The 27,864-nt window shown below is 43.9% G+C and overlaps 1 protein-coding gene across 2 annotated transcripts; it reads left to right on the top strand.

Moving 5' to 3' along the window:
- Window positions 1–680: 680 nt before the first annotated feature.
- PDPR (pyruvate dehydrogenase phosphatase regulatory subunit) lies at window positions 681–27,749 on the top strand. Of its 2 annotated transcripts, none has more exons than XM_040075617.2 (18): window positions 681–973; window positions 1,365–1,661; window positions 3,970–4,103; window positions 5,083–5,164; window positions 5,256–5,419; window positions 6,385–6,506; window positions 7,319–7,436; window positions 8,800–8,949; window positions 11,886–12,078; window positions 13,851–13,975; window positions 15,629–15,784; window positions 15,887–16,020; window positions 16,407–16,555; window positions 17,844–17,956; window positions 18,302–18,396; window positions 19,006–19,095; window positions 19,358–19,540; window positions 20,427–27,749. In XM_040075617.2, exons 2-18 carry the CDS (start codon window positions 1,435–1,437, stop codon window positions 20,829–20,831), a joined length of 2,640 nt encoding a protein of 879 aa, XP_039931551.1. In that variant the 5' UTR covers window positions 681–973; window positions 1,365–1,434; the 3' UTR covers window positions 20,832–27,749. The 2 variants fall into 2 exon arrangements, with proteins under 2 accessions (XP_039931551.1, XP_039931550.1); XM_040075616.2 differs by having other exon boundaries at window positions 1,362–1,661.
- The last annotated feature ends 115 nt before the right edge of the window (window positions 27,750–27,864 follow it).

The following is a 27,864-nucleotide window of genomic DNA, read 5'->3' as shown; positions in this document are numbered from 1 at the left end:
GAAGCTGTGAGTAGCGTGTGTGTTGGACTGGGCACGAGCCGGGTGCAGGGGAAGGGGCTCCCCAGCACCCCGCAGTGTACAAACCAGACCCAGCGGGATCCTATTGTACAGCAGATGCTGTTTGAACGTAGTCTCTCTTTTTTTATTATAATTATTTTTAAATGTGACATTAACGAGACCTTTTTTTTTTTTTTTTTTGTAAATTGTTTCCCCTTTCTGTGTATAAATCCTGGCCGCTCCTTGTTTCAGTTGTTTTTTGGTTTGATTTTCCTTTTTTTTTTTTTTTTTACATGTCCATGCTGTGTAATTTTGAGATGTTACTGAAATTCTGAACATAATAATGTGCATTTTTTTTTTTTGTTCTGTACAGATGAAATGGGAGAATTTAATAAAAAAGAGTCTGCAGGTTTGTACTTGTGGTGGTTTATTTCTGAGGGGACGCGGGGGAGAGAGAAAGGGGCGGTGGATGAAGGGGAGGGGCCTCGCTCGGCCACGCCCCGCGGCTGGGCGGGGGCGATGACGCACGCGCAGGGGCGGCTGTCGCGCGTCGGCCGCGGCCGTAAAGCGCGGAAGGTCAGCCCGGCCTCCCCCTGCCCCAGGTGAGCCGGCGCGGCCCCGCCGAGCCCGGCCCCGCTCCGCGACCCCGGCGCGCCCGCCGCCGGCACCGCTCCGGGCCCTCATTCCCCTCCCGGCCGCCCCGCAGCGCGGGGTCGGGGGCTCCGGCGGGGGCGAGAAGGCTGAGGCGGGGACTCTCCGTCCCGGGGCTCACTGCCGCCCCGCGCCCTGACACCTCCGTTCCTCAGGCTCCCGGCACGGGCCGGAGTCTGCGGGTGAGGGAACCTCCGGTGCTGCTGCCGGTGGAGCTGCCGCAGCCGGGCCCTGGGGTAAAGCCTGTGGTAAAGCTGTTCCCGACGGGGCCTCTCCAGTGTCCTGTGCCAGTTACTCTGACCACAGACTTCGTTTCCTTCTTCAGGTAAAGGCCTGGCAGCGTTAATAATCAAGCTTATTTGTGCCCTATTAACTTCTGGCTTTAGAAAACATTCCAGAGCATGATCTGTGCCTGATGGCTGTTTCAGCTCTCCTTGTCACGGGTGTGAGAGCTTTTCCACCTCTTCTCTGGTTCTTTGCTCATTGTCGAGTTGCCCTGTTGCAAAACCAAAGTTGTACTGCTCTATTCCTGTTTCATGATCTAAGTTTAAATCTTAACGGCAAGGTTGTTGTTTCAGGAGTAACTGCCCTCTTGTTTGCTCATCAGCTTTTTCATGTCCACTTAGACCCGACACACCACGTGACGTTTCCTGCTGCCAGCCTTGTGTGTAATAAGATAAGCGGTAATGTGAGTCTCATCTTTTCCTTCCTAGAAGGAGTGGTACTAAGGTAACGCCTGAACGCATCTAGGTGGTGCTTTAGGAAACGTGACGAAGAGCTGCCAGAATGTTTCTCCGATTGCTGTCCGATATCCAGTGGCGAGCGGCTCACCCGAAATGGAGGACAATGACCAGCTCCCAGCGAAACACCTCAACTACAGCAGAACCTCATCCGGTTTCTCTGCCAGCACAGGCACAGGTTGTCATCTGTGGTGGTGGAATCATGGGCACCTCTGTGGCCTATCACCTTTCCAAGATGGGTTTGAAGGATATAGTCTTACTCGAGCAGGGCAGGTAAGGATTTCTGGGTAAAAACCCAACAAAACAAGACATCTACACAGAACGATATCTGCTGTAATTTGTTATTTCTAGCTCTTCACCTGAACTAAAGTGAAGACCTGGAAATAGCCTTTTCCCTGGGGGAAATGAGGTTATATTGAACATTAATAAACAAAACTTACTGCCCCTTCCCAAGCACAGGACTGCTCTGCAAGATGAGGAGTATCCCTTGTGTGATTCCGGTAGGGTAGCCGTGGCTCGGGGCCAGACTCCCGCACAGCCATGCCATTTCCCTCTGCAAGATAGAGAGGTAGTAAGCCAAGGAAACTTGTGGATCAGGATAAAGATATGAAGATTGTACTGCCATGGGCAAAACAGACTTATCCTAGAAAGAATTAATTTAAAATAATGACTTTATTTCATCACAGTTAAAATAGATTTAGGTAGTGAGAAACAAAAAAAAACAAACAGTAAAACACCACCTTTTTTTTCCTCAACTTTACTCCTGCACTCCAGGGTCTTTTACCTCCCCACAGTGCCCTGGGAAACGTGGGGGTGACACAGTGGGGTGTGATCAGTACAGGGCTCCAGTGTGCGTCCTGCATGTGCTGCAGTTCCCATCAGGAGAACTCTACTCTGGTGTGGGTCTTCCTTGCACCCCAGTTCCTTTGGGAGATATTTAGCTGCTCTGCTGTAGTCACAGGTGATCGTGTAAGACAGTGCAGCTGGTGAAGATGATGGACCATTTTAAGAGAACTAAAAATCCACGTTACTCCTACAGCCCCCCTCAGAGCACGATGCCATGTGTGTCTAAAGCATTACACAGCCAGCAAAGCTCCAGAGATTGCAAGATGTTATAAGCAGGCATCACTAAAACATCGCCCTGTAAGCTGGTTAAATGCTCAGATTATCCAGTTTGTTAGAGGATTTAGTGCCTCTCTGTAAAATAGCCAAGGCTTTTATGGTTTGGCTGAGCAGAAGTGTCCTCAGTGAGTTGGGTCAGCTCTCTGTAGCAGAGCACACAGTTCCTGTTGAAAGCTGTGCATCCCAACATTTTCCCTGTTGTTTTAGACGTCTGTTTCTGAGGGACGTTTGTGGTGTTTTCATTAAGCAGTTTGGGGATCCTGGGCATAAGGCACCACTGAGACTTTAGGGTTTGAAGAGGTGTTTATTGTAGCAGCTTCTAATGCCCTAAGTAAGTGCTGGGCTGGATATTTATCATCTACTTTAGAGCTTCCCACCCGATACTGCCTTCAGGAATAACTAGCTGTGCTTCCTGGAGTTTGTGTGGTTGGGAAGCAAGACATTGGGTATTCTCATCTGGGACCTTGTGAGTAGGGTCCTTCTGAGCAAAGGTGTGCTGGGCTGCATTTGCAAGGAAATGTCATTTTTGCTAGCTTGGAACAAGGTAAGAACAGCCTGTTAATGATCTGCAGTGAATTAAGATGCTGTGCAGGCTCAGTCTGTGCATGCTCAAGGAGAAATGGGAATGCTGCAGTAGCAGAAATGTCTTATGAGGAGCACAGCATGGTGAGACTGTGCTTCAGCTCTTTGGGTTGTCACTGAGTAGGGTTGTAGTAAATATTCCTTAGCCAACTGAATCTTAGGTGAATTACTGAGAGAATATAGACATGCTAGGCTGAAAGCAGTTGTGTCAAATGGAAAAATGCAGGATGGCTTTAGCAGCAGCAAAGGTAACTTGGAATTATTGTGGAAGCAGGCTACAAGGGAGATGCTTAAATCTAATTGCCTCGTCTTTCCCTGTCCATGCTGCATGGAGTTGTGTAGGTTTCTGTCTCTAGAGCAGCCCTTCACTAAACAGCTCAGTGGTTTAGGGGCAGTTTTAGAAGGGACAAGGAACGTGCCTGTCTATGGCCATTGTTACAGAGCAAGAGGGACTTGCTCATACTGTAATCTTCAAAGATGCAAGACTAAACCAAGTTAATTTTGATTTGAGGGAAATCCTGCTTTGGAGAAGAAAAGAATCAGACTGTTCAATTTAAGTGTAAGGTTTTGGAGGTTTTTTGTTTTGAGTTTGTTGGGGATTTTGTGTGGGTTTTTTTACAAAAATGATGCTTCCTTTGAAAAATGTCAGTGTTTAGGACTTGTTAAAGATAAATATTCTTGAAATGCAATGTGTTTTCAAAAGTGAGCAAAAGGAAAATCATTCTAGCAGTTGTGTCATCCCTACATCATCCAACTTAGTGTTGCTCTGATGTGTTTGGAGAAGCTGCTGTGTGGTTTGTGCTGCCAGTGGAGCAGCCTGGTGTGGAGGGTGTACCTGGCAGCTGTATGAGGCCCTTCTCTGCACCTTCTCCTGCAGGTTGGCTGCTGGCACCACTCGCTTCTGTGCTGGCATTGTGAGCACAGCCAGGCCCGTGTCCATAGAGCTGAAGATGGCACACTACTCAAACAAGCTCTACCAGCAGCTGGAACAGGAGACAGGAGTGCAAACAGGTACTGAAAGTGTCATCACAGAGTCATCTTTGGGAGACTGAATTGAAGTACTGACACTCAAATACGACTGTGGTTTTACAGTGCCTTAAGGCTTGAAAGTCCTGTTCAAAAACAGTACGCACAGACCTAATCAGATGCCAAGGAATGTCACTGTGTAGTGACGGAATGGGGAGAAGAATATCAGATGATGTTCTGAATCTGAAGACTGAAAGGCAGACTACGTGCAAATTCTAACAGTTTGCATGTTGTCTGTAACTTGGGCAGACGCCGGAATTTTCACAAGGACATGGAAAATATATTGCAGTGTCTGGAGCAAGTTGGCCTGTTCTGTGCACTGATTTACTTCTCAGAAAGAAAAGGTGGTTAACAGGAGCACTGAAGAATAGGAAAAGCTATGTCTCTTACTGCAGTCTAGCCTTAGAAACAACAAAAAAAGATTTTGTTGAAATTCTCCCTCTCCCTCGAAAATGTTTGGGCATGTACCTAATAGGAAGAACTTGGTCACTGAAAGTTTTCTTCTGACAAGAACTTGTGATGTGTGTCAGACTCAAGAGAGGTTAATAATTATGCCTGCAATTAAGATGAGTACTAATTTAGTGTAAGTGTTGGAGTGACATAATATCTGCTTTTAGTTGTTGAAGTTTTATTTTCTGACTAGTCATTAGATCACTTTTTGGTCAGTAACTTCTCTCTTTTAATGCCTACCATGTGTGAAATTCAGGGAATTTTTTTTATAAATAGGTGTATATGAAGTAGAAAGAGAACACAATTAAAAATTAAATTGCTTTTTTAAAAGCTCTCTCATGCACTTTTTAATTACTAACTTGTAAGTGTTTAAAAGTTACTTGAGGATGTGGGATTTCCAGGCTCCTGAGTAGTGGAAGCAACAAATCTGCAATTATATTAAAGCAGTGAGTCTGAGATGGAAAGGAATCCAAGATCCTGTCCAAATCTGACTTGACTTTGGTCATTGTCATAGGGTACATGAAGACAGGCTCTATTTCACTGGCTCAGACTCAGGACCGACTGATCTCTCTGAAGCGCATTGCTTCCTCGCTGAAGTACGTATGAGCAGGAAATACAACTCAGCTTCAGTGTGCACCAGCTCTCCTGCAAGGCAAATGACATCGTGTTTCTTATGTTCTGTGGCAGTGTAATGGGAATACCGTGTGAAATTATCAGCCCAAAGAAAGTGTTACAGCTCCACCCACTCATCAACATCCATGACCTTGTGGGGGCCATGTATGTGCCAGAAGATGCACTCGTGTCGTCTGCCAATGTGAGTCTGGCTCTGGCAACCGCTGCCTCACGGAATGGTAGGAGCTTTTTTTATCTATAGAGTGCTCTCCTGCATGATAGCTGTGTTCTAAATCTCTGAAGATCAAAATTATTATTTCTGTTATTTATTATTTCTGTTCTTTCTGTGAAGTTCAGATTCTTGAAACTGGTTTATTTCTGAAAAAAATGCTGAATTATTTCACATGCTGAATCTTTACAGGTTTCCTGGGATAGATCAAGCACCTGTTTGTTGTCCTTAGTGGACATATTTCTCTGAAAAAGCACACGCTCTTTCTTTCCTAGAATTGACTCATAATTACACGTCAAAATAGTTAATTACTTACAAATGAAAAGGGGTGGCTGAGCCTTGTGGAGTATTTAATTGAGCACATAAGCTTTGGAAATGGGTTTGGAAGTGCAGTAATAAATGCTGTTTGCCCATCGCTTTGGCAAATATGGAGTTTAAAAGTAGGGGGAAAGGTTAAATATGATAACAGGAAATAAAGATCATTAAGGATGAAAGTGTATCAGATTGGAAGAAGGTGCTTAGGAAGATGCACCTCTCTTAGTTTCTTTTAGCCCAGCTTCTTTTTGCATACTGCTTACTGATTTTTTTCCACCAAATGACTTATTTCCCATAAGAGAACCAGTCATGCCATCTGAAACGACAAATTTTTTGCATAAAGTAATTGTAATGGAATGAAGTCCATAGCTGAGGCTTTTTTTTCCATGTTGTTGATACTGGTGGGTCTATTTATCACCCAGATTGTCACATGGGGGGAAAAAAAAAAACAGTAGCTCTTCACAGTTTCAGCCTGTACAGATTGTACAAGGGATGTTTTACAAATAATAGGGTTTTGCTTAAGAATTACGGGGTCAAGAATAGAAATTTTGTCTTCAAGAGAATATAAGCATTTTGGTTGAGCGTAAGTGTTTAAAGCTAACAGTCTGACACATTAGAAAGAAGGCTTATGGCATGCTGACATTCTGATGTCCTCTCCAGGTGTCCAGATTCACGAGCGGACGTGTGTCAGTCATGTCACAATCCAGAAGGGTCAAGTGACTGGAGTTGAGACTGACAGAGGGCGGATTCAATGCGAGTACTTCGTCAACTGTGCTGGCCAGGTTGAATTACTGAATTTTTTTCCTTCTTGTTTGTGTTGCTTGAGAATATGTGCACTCTGTTTCTTTTTTTTTGTTTTTCTTTTGGGTATTTAATGGTTTGTGCTTTGGCTTTGTTTACTGGAGTAGATCAAATCGTGTTACTCATGAGTTTATCCCAGCAGGGGTGTGAAGGAGGAAAAGCAGCGCTTGCCATTTGCTGTGCACCAAGGGCTGGGTGTTAACCCGCTGAGCAGTACGTGCAGCTTGTTGGTACAGCTCTGTCCATGGTCTCTGCTGGAAGGCTCACCCTTCTGACACCAAGAGCTTTGCTTTGGCTGTTAGGGAGACAGCCCCTTCTCTCTCACTTCCCTCCCCAAAAATTTGTTTGCTTTAGCTCCTTAGTGCCATGTCTTCTCTGCTGGAAAATACACCTGACAATTGCAGTTTCTCAGCTGGCAGGTGTCCCCCTTGTTAGTAAAGGGTCTCAGTCTGGGCACCTAAGTGCTGACTATTCTGCTTCTAGATGCTGAACCTGGTACTGACTTCGGTCTACAAATCTTATTTTGCTTTTGTATTGTAAAGTGGTATTTAGTTTTGAGTCGGGGCCCTACTTTTCTAGTCCTTGTGTTAGGAACAGAAAAACGGTCTTTATCCAAAACAATTCAAATTTGAGAAAAGAGAAAAAAAATGTCCGTTTCATGTCTCGAGGTCTGAATCAAATCTTGATCTGTTATGAAAGCAGAATCAGAGAGGTGATCTGTGCTTATGTCCTGCTCTTTTCCTGGAGTTGTTTTTTTTCTTTTCCATTCTGACCTGCACTTTTTTTATTTCAGTGGGCCTATGAGTTGGGCCACTCCGGGGAGGAACCAGTCCATATCCCACTCCATGCCTGTGAACATTTCTACCTCTTGACACATCCTTTGAAGGAACCTCTGTCAGGCAGTTTACCAAGTAAGGATTCTTTAGCTCTTCTCACGTTTCTTGGTGAATTATACCTGCCTTTTCCAAGGTGACCTGTCATTTGTGACAAAAAGGCCAACCTCGGGCTATTGGTCCTCAGCTCATATGGGATTGTGAAGTCCTTCTCTCTGAATTGCTTTGAATATCCTTTTTCAGTGATAGAAAGAATGTCTTTCTTTACTCTTGGGAAAGCTTTTCCTGCAGAAAATTATTCTGAGAGTTCATCAGCTTAGCAGGAGAATTACCTTGACTCTAGTAGTTGTGTCTGAGTCTTGGATTGTTGCATTTCTGGGCTGGAGAGTGTGCTAGCCTTAGCACTATGTTTTCCTTGCAGGCTGCTGGCCCCAAATGGCCCATCTATTCCTTTCCTCCAACTGAAGCTAAGGCTTTACAATGGCATTTACATGTCTATGAGCTGTAGGGGCAACCAAACACTTGAGGTAATTGCTCCTCCCCCATGTTCTGGCTTTTGGATCTCTTAAAAAAAGCCTTTGTGTTTGAAAACTGTGGTTGTGAAGTAGAAAGCTTTACTCATTTAGTCTTAGTTGTTAGCGAGATTTTCTGCTTCTAGTGAGTAATGTATACACTGTCCAGGGAATTGAGATCTCTGGAGAGAGTCCAAGTGCTTCACTTTTATTTGACTAATTAAAACCCCTATGTATATATATGTGTATATATTCGCATATATATTCACATATATATAACCTCATCTTTTTTGTACATGGCAAAAATTGCTATGGAACATGTCAGGTGAAGTAACATAAATACTTCAAGTTGCCACACGACTAGTGGAAGGAGCAATCCAGTCCTGACTGCTTGTTCTCACCCCAGTACTGCCCACTTTCTTTGTGCTGGTGGCCTGCAGTAAGCTGGATCTGTTACAAATTAACTGTTCCTAGAATTGGAAGGGAAAGAGGGTCAGGGGTAGGATGTGTTTTGCTGGAAGGTTTGGTCTTGGGTGCAGTTTCAGTGGAACTAAGCCAGTATAATAGCTTATCAGTGCCATAAGGATTCTGAATCCCTCTTGTGTCCTCTCAGTCCTGGGAACACTGTCCTGCTGGCTTGGGGCTCCTCAGGTTTAATTCAGTTTACTGTACTGTCCAGAAGTTAACAAGCATGGCTGTGGTGGGAGCTAAGAGTTTAATCTAAACTGGCTCACCAGGGTGTCACATGAGAACCAGAACGGTGTGATGTCATGGAGCTGGGGAGCTGAGACTGTCCCTTCTCATGCTGGGAGACGGCTGGCTTGGCCTGCCATGTCACTAGCCCCCTATTGTTGGTATCTGTGGGACAGAGGCCTGAGACAGATATCCCTTGTCTCAATTCCCTTCCCACCTCTTTTCTTCCCCTGCAGCTATTGTTGACCCCGATGGCAGGATCTACATACGCAACTGGCAGGGCGGCATCCTCTCAGGAGGCTTTGAGAAAAACCCCAAACCTCTCTTCACAGAGGGACGGAACCAGCTGGAGATCCAGAACCTTCAAGAAGACTGGGATCATTTTGGTATGTCAGGGGAGAAAGATTCCCACAGCAGTGAAACCCGTGGCTTTGGTAGAAGGCAGAGTTCACGGCAGTGCCAGCTGTCCTTGATCTGTGGGAAAGATGAGCGTTCTCTCAAATTCACTCATCTCTTTGTCAGTAATTTGCTGAAAAACCCTTTCCCAAGGGCTGCAGTACCTGAGGGGAGCCTACAGGAGAGCTGGAGAGGAACTTTTTGACAAGGAGTGCCAGAACAAGGGGGAATGGCTTCCAAATGACAGAGGGCAGAATTAGATAAGATATTAGGAAGGAATTCTTCCCTGTGAGAGTGATGAGGCACTGGCACAAGATGCTCAATGTTCAAGGTCAGGCCTTGGAATGGGATGAGCTTTTAAGTCCCTTCCAGCCTGAATCATTCCAGGATTTTGTGATTCTGTGATATCTGTGGAATGTTTAAAACACCCGTTAATCCTCAGCATGTATTAACTTCCTCTGGAACAGCAAGGTACTACATCAGCTTCCCAGCACTGCTCTTCCATTTCAGATGATTTTTGACTGTCAGTGCCACATGCTGCTCCTCTTGTGACGCAGTAGATCAACACTGTTGACCTGCCACATAGCTGTGGTATTTTGTTTCTCAGCTCTCTTCAGCAGGGATTGACAAGTGAATTTCAATCAGTGGCAGTTGCTTTGTGAACAGAAGTTGTTATTGTGGCTTCCTAGACTTTGTCCCACCATTGACAGTGGTGGTTTATTATATTCCAGTTGGTCTGTCTTCCCATTTTATTTGATTCTGTTTTTATATTCCACATGTGTTTTTACATGGAGGGCTCTTTTTTACATGGAAAGAGCATAGCATGTGAGTCCCTTTCTTCTCCAGCCACTCGAGTCTCTTGGATGCCAACCTGGTAAGTTGGTATGTGCCCTGTCATCTTCAAATTTGCCTTATATTCAGGAATCCAGCTCTCCTTTGTGTCAGAGCTCTCTGCATCCCTTGTGAATGCACGTAGCTCTGTGACTCTAGGCACGGATGGAATTTCACTGGTTTCTTTCTGCAGTCATAGTATGTTCTTCCAGCTGTCCTTCAGGTTAAATTGAATCATTTTACTGTGATTTCTGAGAGACACCATACTGACACTGTAAAAGTTTAGACTCCAGGGGGTGGAGCCAGAATAGGGTGCTGTTTCGTGCTGGCGTATGCTAAAGGTTTGTAGATCCCTAGATGCCTACAGACTTGCTTGAAGATATGTTACTTCAGTAATGAGTTGCTCAAGCTCTGCACCCACTTAATCTAGGTTTTCATTTGGATAAAAGGAAAATGCACTGCTTGCTGGCACCCCCAAATTGCTCAAGCTTCTGAAGCAGCTGCATGCTATGTTCCAGCATTGCCCTTCTATCGGTTCAAATGTGCTGAAGAGTTGAGCAGAGTCAGAGCTTACTCAGGCAGTATTTGATCCTTTTCTAGGGCTACAGTTCCTGGGGTTTGAGCTCTTGTATTATTGCTTTGATCCTTGTCATTAGAACACCTTTTGATTTTAAAATAGTCTGTGGAGTTGCTTAATTTGGACTGGGTACAAGAACATATCTAGCACTGATCTCTCTTTTTATCAATAAAAGAATAGCCTGTAACACCAGGCTCTCACTCTGGAATTCTAATGCTTGAGAGAGGGAAGAGAAGGAACAGGTCAGGAAGACTTTCTGTTTGTAACTTCTTAGGTAATGTGAAATATCATTATTCTACTGCTTGTGCATAAAGCTCAGGGGTGTTCTTAGGGCTGAATCTTGAGGGCTTTTATCTGGATTACTAAGCAAAGGTGTAACTTTTGGGCAAGAAAAGCCAAATAGATATCTTACCCTTTTATTAACGCTCTCAAATGTCAAACTGTGAAGAGTTGCCAAAGGACTTTTCCAGCGTGACTGGGCAGTGAAGCAGTGAGGAAATTCAATGAGGATAAATGTGAAGTGACGCAAATGCTTGGGAGTGTGTGGGGATGGTCTTGTTTTCACCATGTGACGTGATGGGCTTTGAACAGACCTTGGGGATGTATTAGTTCTGTGAAGACGTCAGCGCAGCAGCAGTCAAAGCAAAAGACAAGTTAGGAATTACTGAGAAAGGAGCAGAAAACACAGTTCATTTTGCAACACTAAATCCTTGTTTTCCAGATACTAGTTCTTGTTCTGTGCTCCCTGTTTCCAGAGGAAATCATAGGACTGGAGAAGGCCTGGTGGAAGAGCAGCAAGAGACTGATCAAAGCTTGGAATACTTTCTAAGAATGGAGTGACTGAGTGGGTTGGGGAAAGAAGATGATGGAAGGGAAATAAACAGAGGTCTATAGAATCTGGAATGAGATAGGCTAGAAGGGAAACTCCTGACTTCTGTCTCTTCTAATGCTGGGAGACAGAAAAAGAAACTGAGTGTGAGCTTTAAAACAAAAGGAGGTGATTCCTCATACAACATATTTTAACACATGGGACTGACTCCTTGTCTGTGTCTGTTGGATTTTTTCATGAGGCTGGGAAAGACTAGTTTAGTACTTAGTACTTACAAGAGAGACCAATTTAAGTGTTTCTAAATGGAGAAGAATATACCAAATTTTTAGGAAATCCTCTGAACTGATGGCAGGTGGAGGCTTGCAGAGTGCATGGGACAAGTGTAATATACGTTTGCCTGTTCATACTCCTCACTATGTATCTATTTGATGCCTGTTCCTATTGCTTTCCCTAACAAAACAGAACAGTGCTCTTGTACTGTCAAAAGCAATACTGCGCTCTTGGTCTGGATCAATATGGCTGCTTTTCTTGTATGCTGTGTGACCCATTTTGAGTAGTGTGATTCCAGCAGGTAAACCATTGCTTCTGTGACTGTATCAAAACATGGATGCAGTTTCCACCTGAAGCAGCTGAAATGTGTTGAGACTGAAGGCTGTGACTTTTTGTCTCTTTATTGTCTTGGGTCCTAGCGCCACTTCTGGGTGCCCTCCTGCGCAGGATGCCAGGTTTGGAGGCTCTGCAGATCATGCAGTTGGTGAATTGCCCAGAGTCCTTCACCCCAGACATGCGATGCATCATGGGAGAGTCGCCCACTGCGCGGGGCTACTTCGTTCTGGCTGGCATGAACTCAGCTGGCATCTCGTATGGTGGGGGAGCAGGCAAGTAAGTGCTCTATCATTGTGTGTGTAAGTAAGGCTTTAGCCAAGAGACTGCTCAGATGTTCCTTTTGTGTAAAACATTCTGGTTGGTATTTGTCACTTCCTCTGACAAAGACTCCTCTTGTTTCTGACTTGAGTGAAAGAGAAGGGTAGTTAATGTTTTCTGATTCTGTTCTCTAGTGTATTTTTCAAACCTATGTTGGATTCTCCTGCTGTCCTGCACACCTCTCCTCTGGCATCACATCTCATTGAGCAGCGGAGGATTAAGTAAGCTTTGTTAGAGTTGGGTTAGAGGAGGTTTAGCTTGGATATTAGGAAAAGGTTCTTCATCCAGAGGGTGGTTGGATACTAGAACAGGCTTTCCAGGGAAGTGCCTGTTCAAGATGCCTTCAGCATCAAGCTTGCCAGAGTTTAAGAAGCGTTTGAGCAATGGTCTGAGGCACCTGATTTTGGGGTTGTCCTGTCCAGGGCCAGGAGTTGGACTCAGTCAACCTTGTGTGTCCATTCCAACTCAGGAGATTCTGTGATTCTATGATTATGTAACTGGTGTGATTATTTTTAAACTACCATGGAGAGATAAAAGCTTAGCAAAGCATATATTCCTTCATCTCCTGTGGTCATGATCCCCGTTAATTTATAATTTGATTCAAGTCTTTAGATCATTCAAGTTGACACAGCAGTTAATTCCTCTGAAAGCAGAGTGAATCTGTTGCTGATGAAACACCATAAATGTGATGCCAGTGCTGACAGTAGTTTAAGACTGTCCCCTACAGTAAGATAGGGTTGTAATAATTTCCCAGTAAAATCCAGTTCCTGTATTAATGCAGATTCTTAGACAGGCATTTAAATGTGATCTCAGAAGCAAAGTTGCTGAACGATCATTTCTCCCTCTGATTGCCATTTAGTTTTGGTTACCGAGTATTCCTTCTGCCACACAGACTTCTTAACAAACTGCTTGTTTTTCATGCTGGTGTTAGTATTTGCATTTGTCTTCACTAGTTTATGTCCATTGTCTAATAATTTAACTCACCAGAGAAACAACTGAGATACAGAGACATGAGATACAGAGAATCTTTGCAGTGAGATTCTCTTAAGAATCAAAGTAATTTCTGAAGGTAAAAGCACTATTTGTCTATTTGTTGCTGCAGCCCCAAAATAAACAGCCTTAGCTTGCTAGTATAGCTTTTCATGATCAGTTCGAAACCCCTTTGTTCTGTTCACCAGCTGTGAGCAGAACCTTCTGCTCGGCTAAATTCTGAGTTGCCTGTGTCCGTTAGCTCTGGAGAATGCCTTTCTCCTTCACTGCTGGAAGTGTAGCTAAACATAACTTGACTTGCACCTCGTGCTAAATGCTGTTACTGCTGGTTTGTGGCTTAGCCTACACCAGGCAAAGAGAATTGAGAAAGCCAGAGCGTCAAACTCCAGCTGAAATATATTTGCACTTCCTTTTGTATCAGAGCCCAAGGTTTTGGCACAGTGTCAGCCAGGTTACCTGTCCAGGCTCTGGCTTCATTTAGTGCATGTCCTGAACTTCCTGCTGCCCTGTGTGCTTCATCCTAATGGGCAATTAGTAATTTGGAAATCCGGTGGCTACATTTTATAAAAAGGGAAACTTTCCAGATTCTGCTGGTGTTTAGAATACTATGTTACATGTCTTCTCTCTCCCTGTTGTAAGAAAGTCTCATGTCCAAACTGCTTTCCTTCTGTCTTCAAAGCTACACTCTTTCCCTTAAGACATTGTCTGGTATCTTAGTCTGTCTTTATTTCTTCTATCAGGTACCTGGCAGAGTGGATAGTAAATGGGTATCCGTCAGAAAATGTCTGGCCCTTGGATCTGAAGCGTTTTGGAACCCTTCAGAGCAGTCGCACTTTCCTCCGTCACCGTGTGATGGAAGTCATGCGTAAGTGAGGTCTCTGCATTCAGCTCTGGCCCGGCTGTCCAAGATTTTCCCTTACACTGTCTCTCCTCTGCCATCACTCTGAGAAACATTTTCCTTCTTCCTGACCTCCTTCTTGGCAGTACAGCCCCTTCCCATGAGAGAGGAAAGGATGAGGGTTTTTTCTATATGCCAGCATCCTTATTAACTTTTCTAAAAAAATGCTATTGGTACTTTGCTCTCTGCTATTTCTGTGCTTGGCTTCCAATATAGGGAAATTTGTAGGTATCTCTGTAGGACTCCAGCCTAAAAAAGCAATGCCAAGTTCGTAACTGGGAATGTTACACTGTCTCAAAGATTGTTATTCATTGCACATCATTACAGTGTGGAAATACCTTCACTTCCAACTTATGGCTGGGTGACCTAGTTATCTTGCATAATACAGGAAGTCTTCGTAGACATACTGCTTTCTCCTGTCAAAGTTTGTGATAAACACCTTGCAGAATAGATTAGAGATGTCGTTTTTCTTGTCTAAAGACGTGCTTTGTTTCCTCCTGTTGTTTGAATATCTGTCATATTGTCTGAATATTGTGGATGACTTCTTTTCAAGTCTGAAATAGAAGTATGAAGTGCTCCACAAGTTGCATAACAGGAACAAAATTACTTGAATACCAAGTCTAAACTAAAAACATATGTTCGGGCAGAGAAGTTGGGTAAACCTCTTTGCCCTGCTATATCCGGGAAATAAAAACCTTATGCTGCTTTGACCTTCTTCGCAGAAAAATCACTTTATACTCTGGGCATTATTCTGCAGTCACTTTCCAGTACAAACCTCAGTTCTGATAGCTACAAAGTCCCTCTAGTTTTTACAGAGTGAGCAATGTATCCCATTTTTGAAGTGTTATGTTCCCATTCTAATCTGGTCTTCCCTATACCCTCCCTTTCAGGAGTACCAATCTGAGATGTTGCCTACAAATTCATTAAATTATTAGCTATGGGGCAGAAATGATGGAAGTGTTCAGTAAGAGATATTTGGCTTATCTTCAATTTTATGCAGTTTCTGACCTAAAGTAAAATCTTAACATTTATGAAAGTATTATAAAATATTCAAGCGTCATTAAGTTATTACTCTCCACTGATAACTGAGGAGGATGCTCAATGTTTATTAGGGTAACTTGTTTTCTAAATAAAAATATTCTATACTAGCTGAACAAATATAGAAGCCATTTGGGAAAGATTCAATTATTACAAAAGGTTGAATTGCCAGTATTTAAGAAGGCAAATTAGATAGTCCCTGTAGCTATGGGCTGCCTACCCCAGCATTAGCATTGTCAAAATGTCTGATACAGTGCACTGCCAGGGAAGAATCCTGCATAATTAATGCTAGTCAGCATGACTTCATGAAAAATAGAGTTTTTGTTATCTTGCAGAATTGTCATGAGACCATAAGTATCTGTAAATATAAGTGTTCTGTGCAAATATTGTTACTCTGATTTCGAAGAGCTATAAATGGATCAAAACGGATTTGTGGATTTTCAAAAACAGGAAAAGGAAGGTTGGAGCTGTTTTGAGGGAGTTTTATTAATGGTTCAGATATTAGTAAGTAGTGATAATCTGGAAGAAAAGTTTAGATTGATAATCACTTTTCCTAATAAAGGATCTTTACGACCATTGCAGCCCTCATGTGTGATCTGAAAGTTCCCCGCTGGGATTTCCAGACTGGCAGGCAGCTGCGCACTTCACCGCTGTACGACCGCCTGGATGCACAGGGAGCCAGGTGGATGGAGAAGCATGGATTTGAGAGAGTCAAGTATTTTGTCCCACCTGGGAATGGTGAGATGGTATTTTCCTCTCCCTAGTGCTTCCCCATTGGTCTATTTAAGGTCTTCATTCATCCAGTTTATGAATTTTTCCTTTGATTATTCTTTGTACTAGATCTGCTAGATTTGGATCACAGCAAAACCTTTTACAAACCAGACTGGTTTGATATTGTGGGCTCTGAAGTCAAGTGCTGTAAGGAAGCAGTTTGTGTTATCGACATGTCTTCTTTTACCAAGTTTGAAATAAGTGTAAGTACCTAGGAAGGGACCACCTGGTGAAGGTGACCTTTAGTTTATTATTGACTGCTTTTGGAAAAAACCCTGTATCTTATTGAGGACAGATAGAAGAAGCCACACTGTATGGCTAAATTCAAGTTGTACCACAGTATTTAGCACAGATTGGGTTTTGTCTGTCAAGGGCCCAGTTTACAGAAATACCAGCTCAGTCTATACATAGAATTTGACCTCCGGCACTGTGCCGCTGTTGTATCCTGTTACGCTCGAGACATCAGTGTCACGATCATCGCAAATTGAAATAATTTAGGCCAGGATGTTGATGAGATCTTAAGCTGCCCCAGTGGATTTGTTTTGCTCGGGCAGCTTGTCTGACTTTCTCTTCCTTTTCATTCATGTAGTCCACCGGAGACCAGGCCCTGGAGAGTCTGCAGTATCTCTTCTCGAATGACCTGGATGTGCCCGTTGGGCATGTCGTGCATACAGGAATGCTTAATGAGAAAGGAGGGTATGAGAATGACTGCAGCATAGCCCGACTCAGCAAGCGCAGGTGGGTGTGCAGACAGCATCTTTAGCCATCATTCTTTGAGTGTTTGAGCCTTTAAGGACTTCTTCATGAAGGTCATAAGCTTTCATCACCACCCTGAACTAAAAAGTCTCATTTCTCCAGTGGTATTCCTAATTCAGTTACTCAAGTGAAAGGGAGCTTCTGAACTCACAGATATTGGGGAAAATAAGCCTTTTTCTGGGATTACAGATGAACATAATTTCCTCAAAATGTTAGACGTTCAGATGTTTAATTTCTTAATTGAGATACAAATTGGTTTTAGCAGTCACTGGAGTTTATTAATTTAGGTAACCATTTAAAGTGCAAACTAACTCCTGACCAATATCCTTACTGGAATTGTTCATTGAAAATACTGGTTTTTGATAATTTCAATTTTCATTGCAGTATATGTACTCTAATTCTTAGTTCTGCAGTCTTATCATTCTTTTTGTACTCTCTCATGCAAACTGACATCATCACAGGATTTTACCCTTAGACTCACCCGTTTGAGCTCTCTTTGGCATCTGATTAAAAGCTTTCATGTTTTTAGAAACTTCATGGCCATGTCCCAGCTGAGTGCTGGATTTATTTTTCTGGATGGCTTTCTATGTGTGTTTTCATTGTATTGGTGTGAAAGCATTTTGTTGCTTCTCTTTCAATTAGAAAAACCTTTTTTTTTCTCTTCCACTTCTGCCTGCATTCATGTATTGCTTGAAAGTATTGTCCTTCTCTGTGTGGAACCCGTAGCTTCCCTCCTTGCCTAGTGATTTCTACAGATGTTGATGTACTTTAGCTCACAGTTTGTATCAGACACACACACAGGCAGCTCATTTTCCCATATCAAGTGGAGTTCTGTTTTTGGAAACTGTTAATAATAACCACCATTGTGTGTGAAAAGACTTCTGCTAAAACAAGAAATTGCTGTGTGAACCGTCTCTACTCTGAGAATAAAGAGAATCACTGATGGTGAAGAACCACAAGTCCCTTCTGCAAACCAGTTGCAGCCTTTGAGATACTCTGTCACCTTTCTGCAGAACTCCCCGTGTTCCAAATCTAGTCACTTCTTGTCGCCAGACCTCTGGTAATGCTTGAAGTGGGGGATTCCTTTTCATGACAGATGTGAGGGCATTGATCCAGAGACTTTAGCTGTGGCTTTCACAAGCTAGCTTGTTTTGGTCTCCTGTTCACTTGGAAACTGCTGAATAGCTCGGGTAGCTGATGAATGAAGAATGAACTGGTTCACTTTGTGGTTGTTCTTTCATTGTTTCTTTCTTTGATTTGTCTGTTCCAGCTTCTTCATGATTTCCCCCACTGACCAACAAGTTCATTGCTGGGCCTGGCTGAAGAAGCGCCTGCCCGATGACAGCAACCTGGTCATGGAGGATGTGACCTGGAAGTACACAGGTAAGAAATCACTGAAAGCAGACCTCCTCAGACTGCTCAAAATCTCAAATGGTGTCTTGTGCTGCATGCCAAATAATTGTTTAAAGTGCCTGGAGTTGCGATTTGATCTCCTTTCCAAACATTTGGATGAAAACAGCAGTTCAGAGACTTCTTTCTGGCAAGCCATGAGGTAGAAGACAGCATTCTTTTACTCTGTGCAGAAGAGAGTTTAATGACTGTCTCTTCTGTTCTTAAATGTAAACACACCTATTAGTTCAGTAAGACATCAGAATTTGGAGCAGCATGCTAGACACCAGGTGAGACTTCTGCAGTCTCATCCTAATGCTGTTTTATTCCCCTCTTTAGCTCTCAATCTGATTGGCCCCCGTGCTGTGGATGTCTTGTCAGAGTTGTCCTATGCCCCAATGACTGCAGAACACTTCCCCTCTCTCTTTTGCAAGGTGAGTGACTGCTTCGGTCCTCACTTTACTAGGTTTTTCAAAGCATGTGTGAAAGGAGAGGAAAAATGTTTTGGATAATTGGAGGAGAATTAAGATTTTCAGGAAGGTTTACTGCAGTTACTGAGCTAGGTTGGTAAAGAACCCACTAGGCTCACTTGTCTTTGGGTTCTGTTTGCTAAATACATAGGTGAATGTGCATTTGTTTTCAGTATTCCTCTCACTGTAGACTTGTCATCATTTGATGTCTTGACATGTTTCATGTAATCAATTATGAAGCTGTCAGAGGGGCAGCTGAGATTGGGAACTCTGACATTGTTGTCTCCTGTCAGCCTGTTAAAAGGCTGAGCAGACAGTTGCTATTCAACTTTTGTATCTAGAAGACAACTTGTGTCCTGACCTACTTCCAGGGCTGATTGCCAAGAAATGACTAACAAGTTTGGATAATGTGACATCACTCTCTGAATTTGGAAATTTAAATTTGTTGCAAGTATGTGCGGGTAGCAAAGGGCAGAGAGGGCTGGGCAATGTGGATGTGTTATGCATTGTGCTCCTTCTGGATCTCTGTGCTGTGTTCCAGTTTGGATGATTTCACCCCCTCTGATTCTGCAGGAGATGAGCGTGGGCTATGCGAATGGTATCCGTGTGATGAGTATCACACACACAGGAGAACCTGGCTTTGTGCTTTATATCCCCATAGAGGTAAGTGTGCACTGCAGCCTGAGCTAATTAAAGCAGTTGCTTGCGTGCATAAATTGGAAGCATTTTCCAAATTGACTCCAGGTGATGAGATGTCTGATTTGCACCACAGGGAAGCTGCCTGCAGGCACCAGGGGAAGTTTCACTGCTTAATATTGCATTCCCGTGGGGCAGAGCTTCAGTGGCAGGGGACAGTGACATTCCTGGTGGTGTCAGATGCTGCTGCTCTCCTGGTGCCAGTCTGTGTTTCACCCTTCCGTTGCAGTACGCCCTTCACGTGTACAACGAGGTGATGAACATGGGGCAGAAGTACGGGATTCGGAATGCCGGTTATTACGCGCTCCGCAGCCTGCGCATTGAGAAGTTCTTTGCCTTCTGGGGCCAGGATCTGGATGCTTTTACTACTCCTATGGAGTGTGGACGCGAGTTCCAGGTCAAGCTGGATAAGGTACACCACCTTCTGCGCTGGGGTTGGTGGGAGAGCAGAACTGGACTGAAAGGCTGCCCGCCAAGCAGTTGGATGTGTTCTTATGGAGCTGTGTGCAGTAGCTGTAACATATATTTTTGTACTTCAGAAGGCTGCTAGAAATACAAAAATGCTCTGTCTTCCTCCTTCCTGGGCAGCATTCTCGGTGACCTTTGCCTGGTGCTGCTTATGTGTGCGGTGCCCAGCATGGCAGAGGGTGCTCTGTACCTTACAGATGCTCAGAATTCTTGCTTCTCCAAGCAGTTTTCCCAATCTGCTGAAGCAAAAGCCAGCCTGTGCAACAAGTGATGTTTAATAATGTTAAATATGAGGCTAGGCACCAATAACAGATGTTCTCTATATTTAATAAAACAGGAGTTTGTAGGACAGTGTAGAGTTATATCATGCTTTAGTGGTAGCATGTGCTGTTGCTTATCACTGTCTTGTTTTCTTTCTTCCATCTTTGCATGAGCCAAAACAAATGCTTGTATCAGTTAAAAAAAGAATGTAGTGAGTAAGGATACAAATTTCATTATTAGTTACAGTTTGCCTCTGGTTTATAAAGAAGGGTAGGCTTCTGGAACAAGAAAAATGGCAAAAACTGGAATGGAGACATGGTTTTCACTGGAGTGAAAATTAGAATGATTTTTTTAAAGACCAGCTTCACAAACATTTCTGTGTCTTTTAACATCTAGAGCACCAAACATGAAAGAAAAGCTATCTGAGCTGGGCTTCTTATGTATGGAGGCAACCCATTTTGATAGGGCATAAGTTCCAAACGTAAGTTGCCCTTGTTGGCAACCCGGCAGCTCAGCAGCTGCCACGGTTCGTGTCCCTCACATCAGCTGGTGCTCCCTTTTCCCCACAGGGAATGCAGTTTCTTGGCCAGGAGGCGCTGTGGGAACAGAAGCAGAACGGGGTGTACAAGCGCTTTACCATGTTCATTCTTGAGGACCACGACACGGATATGGACCTCTGGCCCTGGTGGGGGGAGCCCATTTTCCGCAACGGCCGCTACGTGGGCAAGACCACCAGCAGCGCCTACAGCTACACCCTGGAGCGCCACGTCTGCCTGGGCTTCGTGCACCACTTCGATGAGAAGACGGGAGAGGAGCTGGTGGTGACGACTGACTTCATCAACCAGGGGGAGTACGAGATCGACATTGCCGGGCAGCGCTTCCAGGCCAAAGCCAAGCTCTATCCCTTCAGCTCCCTCTTCACACAACGGCGCCGCAAGGATGAGGTGGAACTGAGCGGCTACCAGAGGGAGTAGTGCTGAGCAGACGAGACCCGCCCCTTGTCCCAAGCTGGAGTCTTCTCCCACCATCTTCCAGCCCTTTCTCCTCGCCTCATGTGTTTCTTTCTTTTCCTTTCTTGTCTTGCAACTTTTAAACTTTTTCCAGTGTGTTACATTTTGTATATTTTAAAACTTTACTTTTCAAGCTTTCCCAACCCTGTCTGTCTCTTTCAACCTTTCTCAGGCTCCCCTGTGCCCTAGTGGATGAAGCACAGCGCTGAACACGCAAGGGATGCCTGTGTAGGAGTGAACCCCACCAAAGGCCCTGGCCTTCTAGTGATGGGAAGGGTTGGGGTGACCCCCTGAAGACTGCACTTCCTCTCTCCTCTCCAGCATAAGGCATGGGACAGGTCTTTGCTGCCTGTGGATCAGATGATGGCTGACCTCACCCTGCTCTCCACATACCATGTTGTAGAGGGGTTGGTGTGTCGATGCACCCAGCAATAGAACGATCAGCTACCTCACTGGCATGAGACAAAGCATTGTGTGAGCACAGCCTAGAGACAGGTTTTGGTGTTGTCCGGCCTGTTACTGCCCTTCTTTGTCCACCATTTCAGTTTTTCCCTAGCAGGAAAATTTAGATTTAACATCAGAGTACTGAGATGACAGTAACATTGGTAAGTGCGTTGTTGGTGGGATGGGATTTTTTGTGTGGGGTCACTCAAACTAAATGGCCTTCTATCAATATAGTCAAAGATCAACATGTGCATTTCACTTCTATAAAGGAATGTTGTTTTTTCTTTTTTATTAGCAAGAATGCTGATTTCTAATGAGGATAGATGTTAGTGTTTAATGTTAAATAGCAGTGTTGAAATGCTGCTTTTGTTTAAGCTGCACAATATACACTCTCTTTGAGGATTGTCTTTCACTTTTTGTGATTTGGTTAAACTCATCTGGCAAGGTTCACGGAGAACTCGTGTTGGTGTGGGGAAACTTGAGCAGCAGGAGGGGATATTATCTTGTAGTTTCAGCTGCCCGTGATTATTTTGGAATTGTAGGGAAAGACAGCATTTGTCTCACCTGAGGTGTGAGAAACACTGGGTTTTCTACCGTGGTGAGAAAATGTCTCAGCAGCTCCTGCTGGACTCAAGAATTGCTCTTGTTTTCCTCTTCAAATCAGTTGCACTTCTTTGTCTCTCAGCAGTACCTCAGCTGAAGGGGTTGAATAAGGGAGTGAAGGGAGCATGGTAGTGGGATTGCAAATTGCTTTTCTTTAGCACTGCTCTTTGCATCTGGCTTCTCATACAGATGTTCCAGATGGTGCAGCTGGAAATTCACCCCTTCTTCAGGTGTCAGAATGTGCCAGTTCAATTACTGATGGTAAATGGTAAAGAAATGGGGGAACACTGAATTGCCTTTTGCGCATTTGCATCATCTTTGTGTTTTGAGCACAATCAAAAACTAAGACTCTTTTCATTGACTTGAAAAATGTCTGTTAAATATTTTCCCTGCCTCTGATACCACACACTCCTCATGGTCTTTCTGTTTCAGCATCTGTTTTGGACTTCAGACACAACCTTGCACTGATACCTGCCCTGTTAGCTGTGGTGAACACTTTCTATATGGTCTGGAACCATTTTTGGGCACTTTGTTTTCCAGTTAAATGGTGAGCATCAGTAATGTAAACATGAGCTCACAACCTTCCCTGGTTCTTGTTTTAAGTTTGCTTTCTGCTGCTTTAGTTGCTTTAAGCTGTGCCTCCAGTTGGGTCTGTGGCTGCCAGTACAGGAAACTGTGAGGGAATTTAGGATTTGAGCATATGGTGTAGTAGGTTGAATGTAGATGTCAGTTCTCTGAGCATGCGTTCCTTTGTCTGTGGTGAGTTCCACTGAAGTGTGTGGCTTCTGCCAGGATTTCAAACCTAGTTCTAAACTGACATGCAAAATTTTCCAGTTTCTGAAAAGGAATGACCACGCTGGGGCAGCTATTTGAGGTCTCACAGCCCAGAGTACTCTCTGTGGCTGCTGTAGGCAAGATTCCACCTGCTTGTCATTTCTTCCAAATACCCCTATTATTGCTCTCTGAACTGAAATTTTGCCTGGTGTGTTAGAATTAATTGCTTAAATGAAAGGTTCATAAAGCATCTAATAGCAGTTTAAACTCTGTAATTACTTTTTGCATATCTTCTCTGCTTAGAGAGGTCCCACTACCCCATTGTTCCCATGCTGGACATGTGTACCAAGGGAGGACCTTGGTCCTTCTCCGTTGGTTTTATGGGACACTGCTTCTCCTTCCTTATCCATGGAAACAGGCATTCAAAGAAAGAGTTTTGTATGTGATATTTAGGATGTGGAGTAGCCCTTCTGCTTAGAGTTTATTGACTATTTGTTGTGGTGAGTAAGGCATGATACTCCTTCAGGAGAAGGCAAAGTATAGGGCCAAGGTGCGCTGAAGTTTGTACTGAAACTGCTGAAGAGAGATTTAAGCTTGAGCCGTTCAGTTCTCTGCAGAGTTAGAACTAGTTAAGGCCAAACTGGAAAGCTGGCAGCATGCTGTCCTTTACCAACCTCTCGTTCCAGCCGTGTTATATTCCTCCTTGTGATTATTTTTCCTTTTCCCTAATTTATAGGTGCCTGCTAGTTCCTCAGGCAACTTTTCATTCATGGGTGTCCCTTCTCCAGCAGTTCTGACTGTAAAATCGTGTTTTATGAGCTACTTTTGTCATTATGTCTGCTAAGGTTTATTTTATGTCTGAAAGGTTTATTTTATGTCTAGATCTATTGACTTTTCCATACCAAAAATAGAGGGTGGAAATAGTTTTCCACCATGATGGTAGATAGAGCAACACTTCGCGTAACGCTGTGTTTGCGGTTTGAGACTTGGGTGGTTTGGTAATTGTCAGTCTTGCAGCTCATTAACGCCTACTCCGACCTTCCCTGCTATGAATTCTGTTCTTGTTTTATATCAGAAACTGAGAGGTCTTTAACTGCTGTTCAGGCTTAGTCGATTTAATTTCTGGTGTAGCTATTTTTAAACTTATGATGTAAAGAATAGTTTGCCTTTACCAACTTGAACACCCGTCAAGAGGACAATTGTATCACGTTTGAAAATAGTGATGCTGAGTTGGAGGAAGATCCTTCTAGTGTAGTGTTTTCATCTCGAGGTATTAAGCAGTGATGTAAGATTCTAATCCCTTTATCTGATGATTAAAGTAGAGTGCATTAAAAAAGAACAACTAAAGCTGTTGAAGAGTTACTACCTCTGGTACGCCTTCAAATTAGAAAATTAAAAATCAGATCTTCAAAGCTGCTGTAGCATGGTCTTAACATCTAAGATGGTAAATAACAGGGACTGTGAAATTCTACATTCTGATTCTCATCATTAAAACCACCTTAAAATTCTTTTGCTAAAAAAGGTGGTTTGTTCTCATTCTGCACAGTAAGAAAGACTATGAACCTTGGATTGGGAAACACAAAAATAGCAACCCTCTCTGTGGCAGCAGAAGGGGAAATGGCCTCATTCTGTGCTGAAGCAGCAGCTGCAGGTCTGCTGTTGTGTGTATCACAGGGCTGTTACCAGTTCTCTGAGTCTTACTGTCCAGCATGGGAACAGTCCTGTAGATTCTGCTCATATGGGCATCTTTGGAGGGAAGGTAGCCAGTGAATCCATCTAAAAGTGCATCCATGGGAAGGGTTAGCTTGCCCAATTGCCACCTGGAGTCATGGGAACTTGGATAAGACATAGCACTTCCTTCCATTAAATTATTTTTATCGTATTATATTGTCTTAACCTTGCCGTGTCCTTTCCTAAGTTCTCGTGTTTTGTTAGTCCTTGAGTGAGTACTGCAAGGCTTGAGTAAAACTGGTACTAGAAAAGCGGGAGTATATTGTTCATATTTAATGATCTGAGGATAAAATTAACAGTTTATTTCTAGAATTATGTTTTCTGTTTCAGGAGGATGTGTTATAGTTACTTTCACATCCATCTTTGCCAGACTTCATTTCTATTTGTTTTCTCCAGTATCTAGATTTGACAGGCCTTGTTGGACAGTTTCTTATTTTATGGCAAGGAAGGAAGTTTGTGTGAAACTTCCACTGCATCTCCACATCTTGGTGTAAGCTTGGATTCCTCCTTTCTACTGTTGCATTTGAGTTGCCATCGATCATGTTGCTCTTTCTGTAACACCTCCTGTAACACCAAACTCTGCTGCTGTAGAATTTCTCATGCACAAGGTTCTTCTCCTCCTTGTGCCTGGTGCTTTGTCTTTGGAGCCAGGTTGGCGCTAGATCTGTGTCTCTGCATCGAGTTAAGTTATTCAACTTTCAGATGGTGCTGATACCAACAGCAGAACTCCAGGCAGGTGTGTGGCTGCTGCAAATCCCATCATTTAACCCTCCCTTTCCCTGTGCCAGGATTTTCCCACTGTCCTTAACACTTCCTTAGTCTCCTTCCTCAGGTGGCTGAACGCATTAGTTCCTTCTGCCACCAGAGAGTGAGGCACGGCAAAATAACAACTGGTGGAGGGATGGTGGAGTGGCTGAGCTGAAAGGAGAGATGCAGCAAAGGTTTGATCCTTATCTCGTTACCCAGCTCCTTCAGCCCAGCCTTGGAGAGATGATCAGCTTCGATTCCCACCTCAGGGAGTATCTACCTCTGCAGCCTTGATGCTGGACAAGTTGGAGCCATGGTTCTAGGCAGAGTTGGGACAGCATTAACACTTGTTTCCCAGCACACGTTTGCCCCTCTCATTGGGATGAAGGAAATGGTTCCACACAGGAGAAGTGGGGACTTGTGTGCACTTGATTGCCTGGAACTCCTGTCTCCCTGGCACATTCTTGTAGCTGTAAGGATAGAGCACTGACATCACCAGCCTTATCCTTCCAGCACCTTTGATCCAGAATGGTGACATTTTGGGAAGAGATCTGTAAAAACGAGGTAGTTCCCATGCCAGGGGAGTGGGGAGTTGCTTGCAAGGGTGGAAGTAATTTTTATATAAAACACAACTCTTGACTGCTGATAATGGTGAGCAAAATGTTTGCAACCTTCATATTTGTCTTCCTAAATGAGTTTATTTTAATACTGGGTCACAATTTCTGCCTATTTCAGCATGTTTTCCTGTTTAAAACTAACATTTCCTTAATTGATTGTTTGGATTTCTGTTAAAAAAATAAAAAAGGCATTCAGTAATGGAACAAAACTTGGGCAAGGCGGGGGTTGGTGTCATCTGGTGACTTCAAGCTGTCACTAAAAAGCATTTGAAAATTTTCTTTGCACTTTAAACTTTCCTGAAGTATTATGGCTGTAGCAGTGTGTTTATAGCCCTTGGCATGAGTAGTCCTTGCATTTGAGAGAGGAAAAAAAGACTGAATATTTATAAATGCCTTAAAGCTTTAGGTGAGGTGTTTGGGCACGGGCTGTGCCTGCCATTTGATTTTCTTCCTGGAAAGCTGTGTGCCCAGAGATGGTAGTTTTGAGCAAGCACTGGGAATGGTGGAAGCTGCTGTTGCAGTATGAGACTGGAATTTGTATGGAGCTGGGAGCCCTTGTGCCTGTCCAGCTGCTGGACTGACACCTTCCTGTTTGTTTCCCCCTCCCGAAATGGATTTATTCACTTTTTCCTTGTGGTGTAATGGGTTTTCTTCTTTCTCTAAAGAAGCCTGGGCTGGTGTAGAGTACTCTGTGGGTGTCCCGTTGCATTAAAGGAAACAAAATTCTCTGCCTGAACGCTTCCCTGCTGTACCAGCTGACATTTGCAGGCAGGAGTTGGGAGAAGCAGGAGGGGAGGGGATCTGCTACTGCCTGTTGTGCTTGCTGAGATGGTTCTGAGACTTCTCATCTCCCATTTGTCTCAAAGCTGGGCTGGATTACTGATACCAGGCTAGCTTATAGATTACAGCACAAACCAGAGCTGCTTTGCAGGTGTGGCACGCTGGGCTGATGTTCTGTTAGAGATTCCACTTGCTTGGAATAAAGAATCCCAACAAAGAGGAGCAGTACGTTGTATTGAGGAAAGTGTTCACATTAATATTTACTGATTTGTTAATACTGGTAACCGTTGATCTTCCCACATGGATCCTTAACACCTGCTACAAGCAGAGCAGATACTTGGGACTTGTCAGCCATCCCAGCTACGACATGATCCATTTTGTGTGCATGGAGAAAAGTCTGTGCTGTTGCCTTTCACCATGGCACCGCTGAGATTTTTTCCATGCTAAAATTCCCTCCTTTTCCCATAGTGGGACAGATCTCGCTTCTTCCCATATAACCAGAGGCAGATTAGTATCTCTGAAGTCCTTGACAGGTTCTCCTGTATCTCCTGGTCAGGCTTGCAGCAGAATACTCATCCAAACCCCCTTTCATGCTTTTGTCTCCTGAGACCAGATTTTAAAAGGGCTGGGAAGATTTCTGATGCGTGCTGCTGCCAGAATTTTAAGAACAACTGAAGTTTGAACCTGTGAAAACTGTTTTCTAGTGCCTTACACTTGTGAATGTTGTGCAATGGATGTAGCTGAGGTGGGACAGAGCAAGGAGCAATGTCAGCACCATGGTTCCCCATCCACTATGGCTGTTTCCCTCTGCCCTGGCAAGCAGGTGCCAGCAGGTTGTCTCCAGCAGCACAGGGAGGCTCTTTAATCCCTTTGCTGTGTGGGGTCAGAGAAAGCTCGTGCCAGGTATTCTTCCTTTGAGGGGAACAGTGGTCTCACTTCTGCTGAGTGTGGATTTGGAGTGGTTCAGGAGAGACAAAGCTGCTCTTTGCTGCACGGGATTGCCAGACCCCGTGGCAGAGGACGTGGACAGTTGTTCCCAAGCGCACAAGTCAGGGTGAGTTTGCTGCTCTCCACTGAGGCCATGTTGTCATTTATGCTGTATTTATATCATGCTTGATTTCATTTCATATTTTGGTTGGCTTAAATGTTGCTAGGTTTGTATATTAATAAAGAGGCATTTTAACTACTTGTGAATTTTGCCGTTAGTTGTGCAGGATCTTTGTGTGTCAGAATCCAAACATCCCTGGTTGACAGAGTGGGATCCTGCAGGGACACTAGGCTTTTGCTGAAGGGTCCAGCCC

Source organism: Hirundo rustica, chromosome 11 (assembly GCF_015227805.2).
Source record: "Hirundo rustica isolate bHirRus1 chromosome 11, bHirRus1.pri.v3, whole genome shotgun sequence".
NCBI classification, from domain to species: domain Eukaryota; kingdom Metazoa; phylum Chordata; class Aves; order Passeriformes; family Hirundinidae; genus Hirundo; species Hirundo rustica.
The sequence above is the reverse complement of the archived record's forward strand: the minus strand, read 5'-3'. Positions and strand labels throughout refer to the sequence as shown.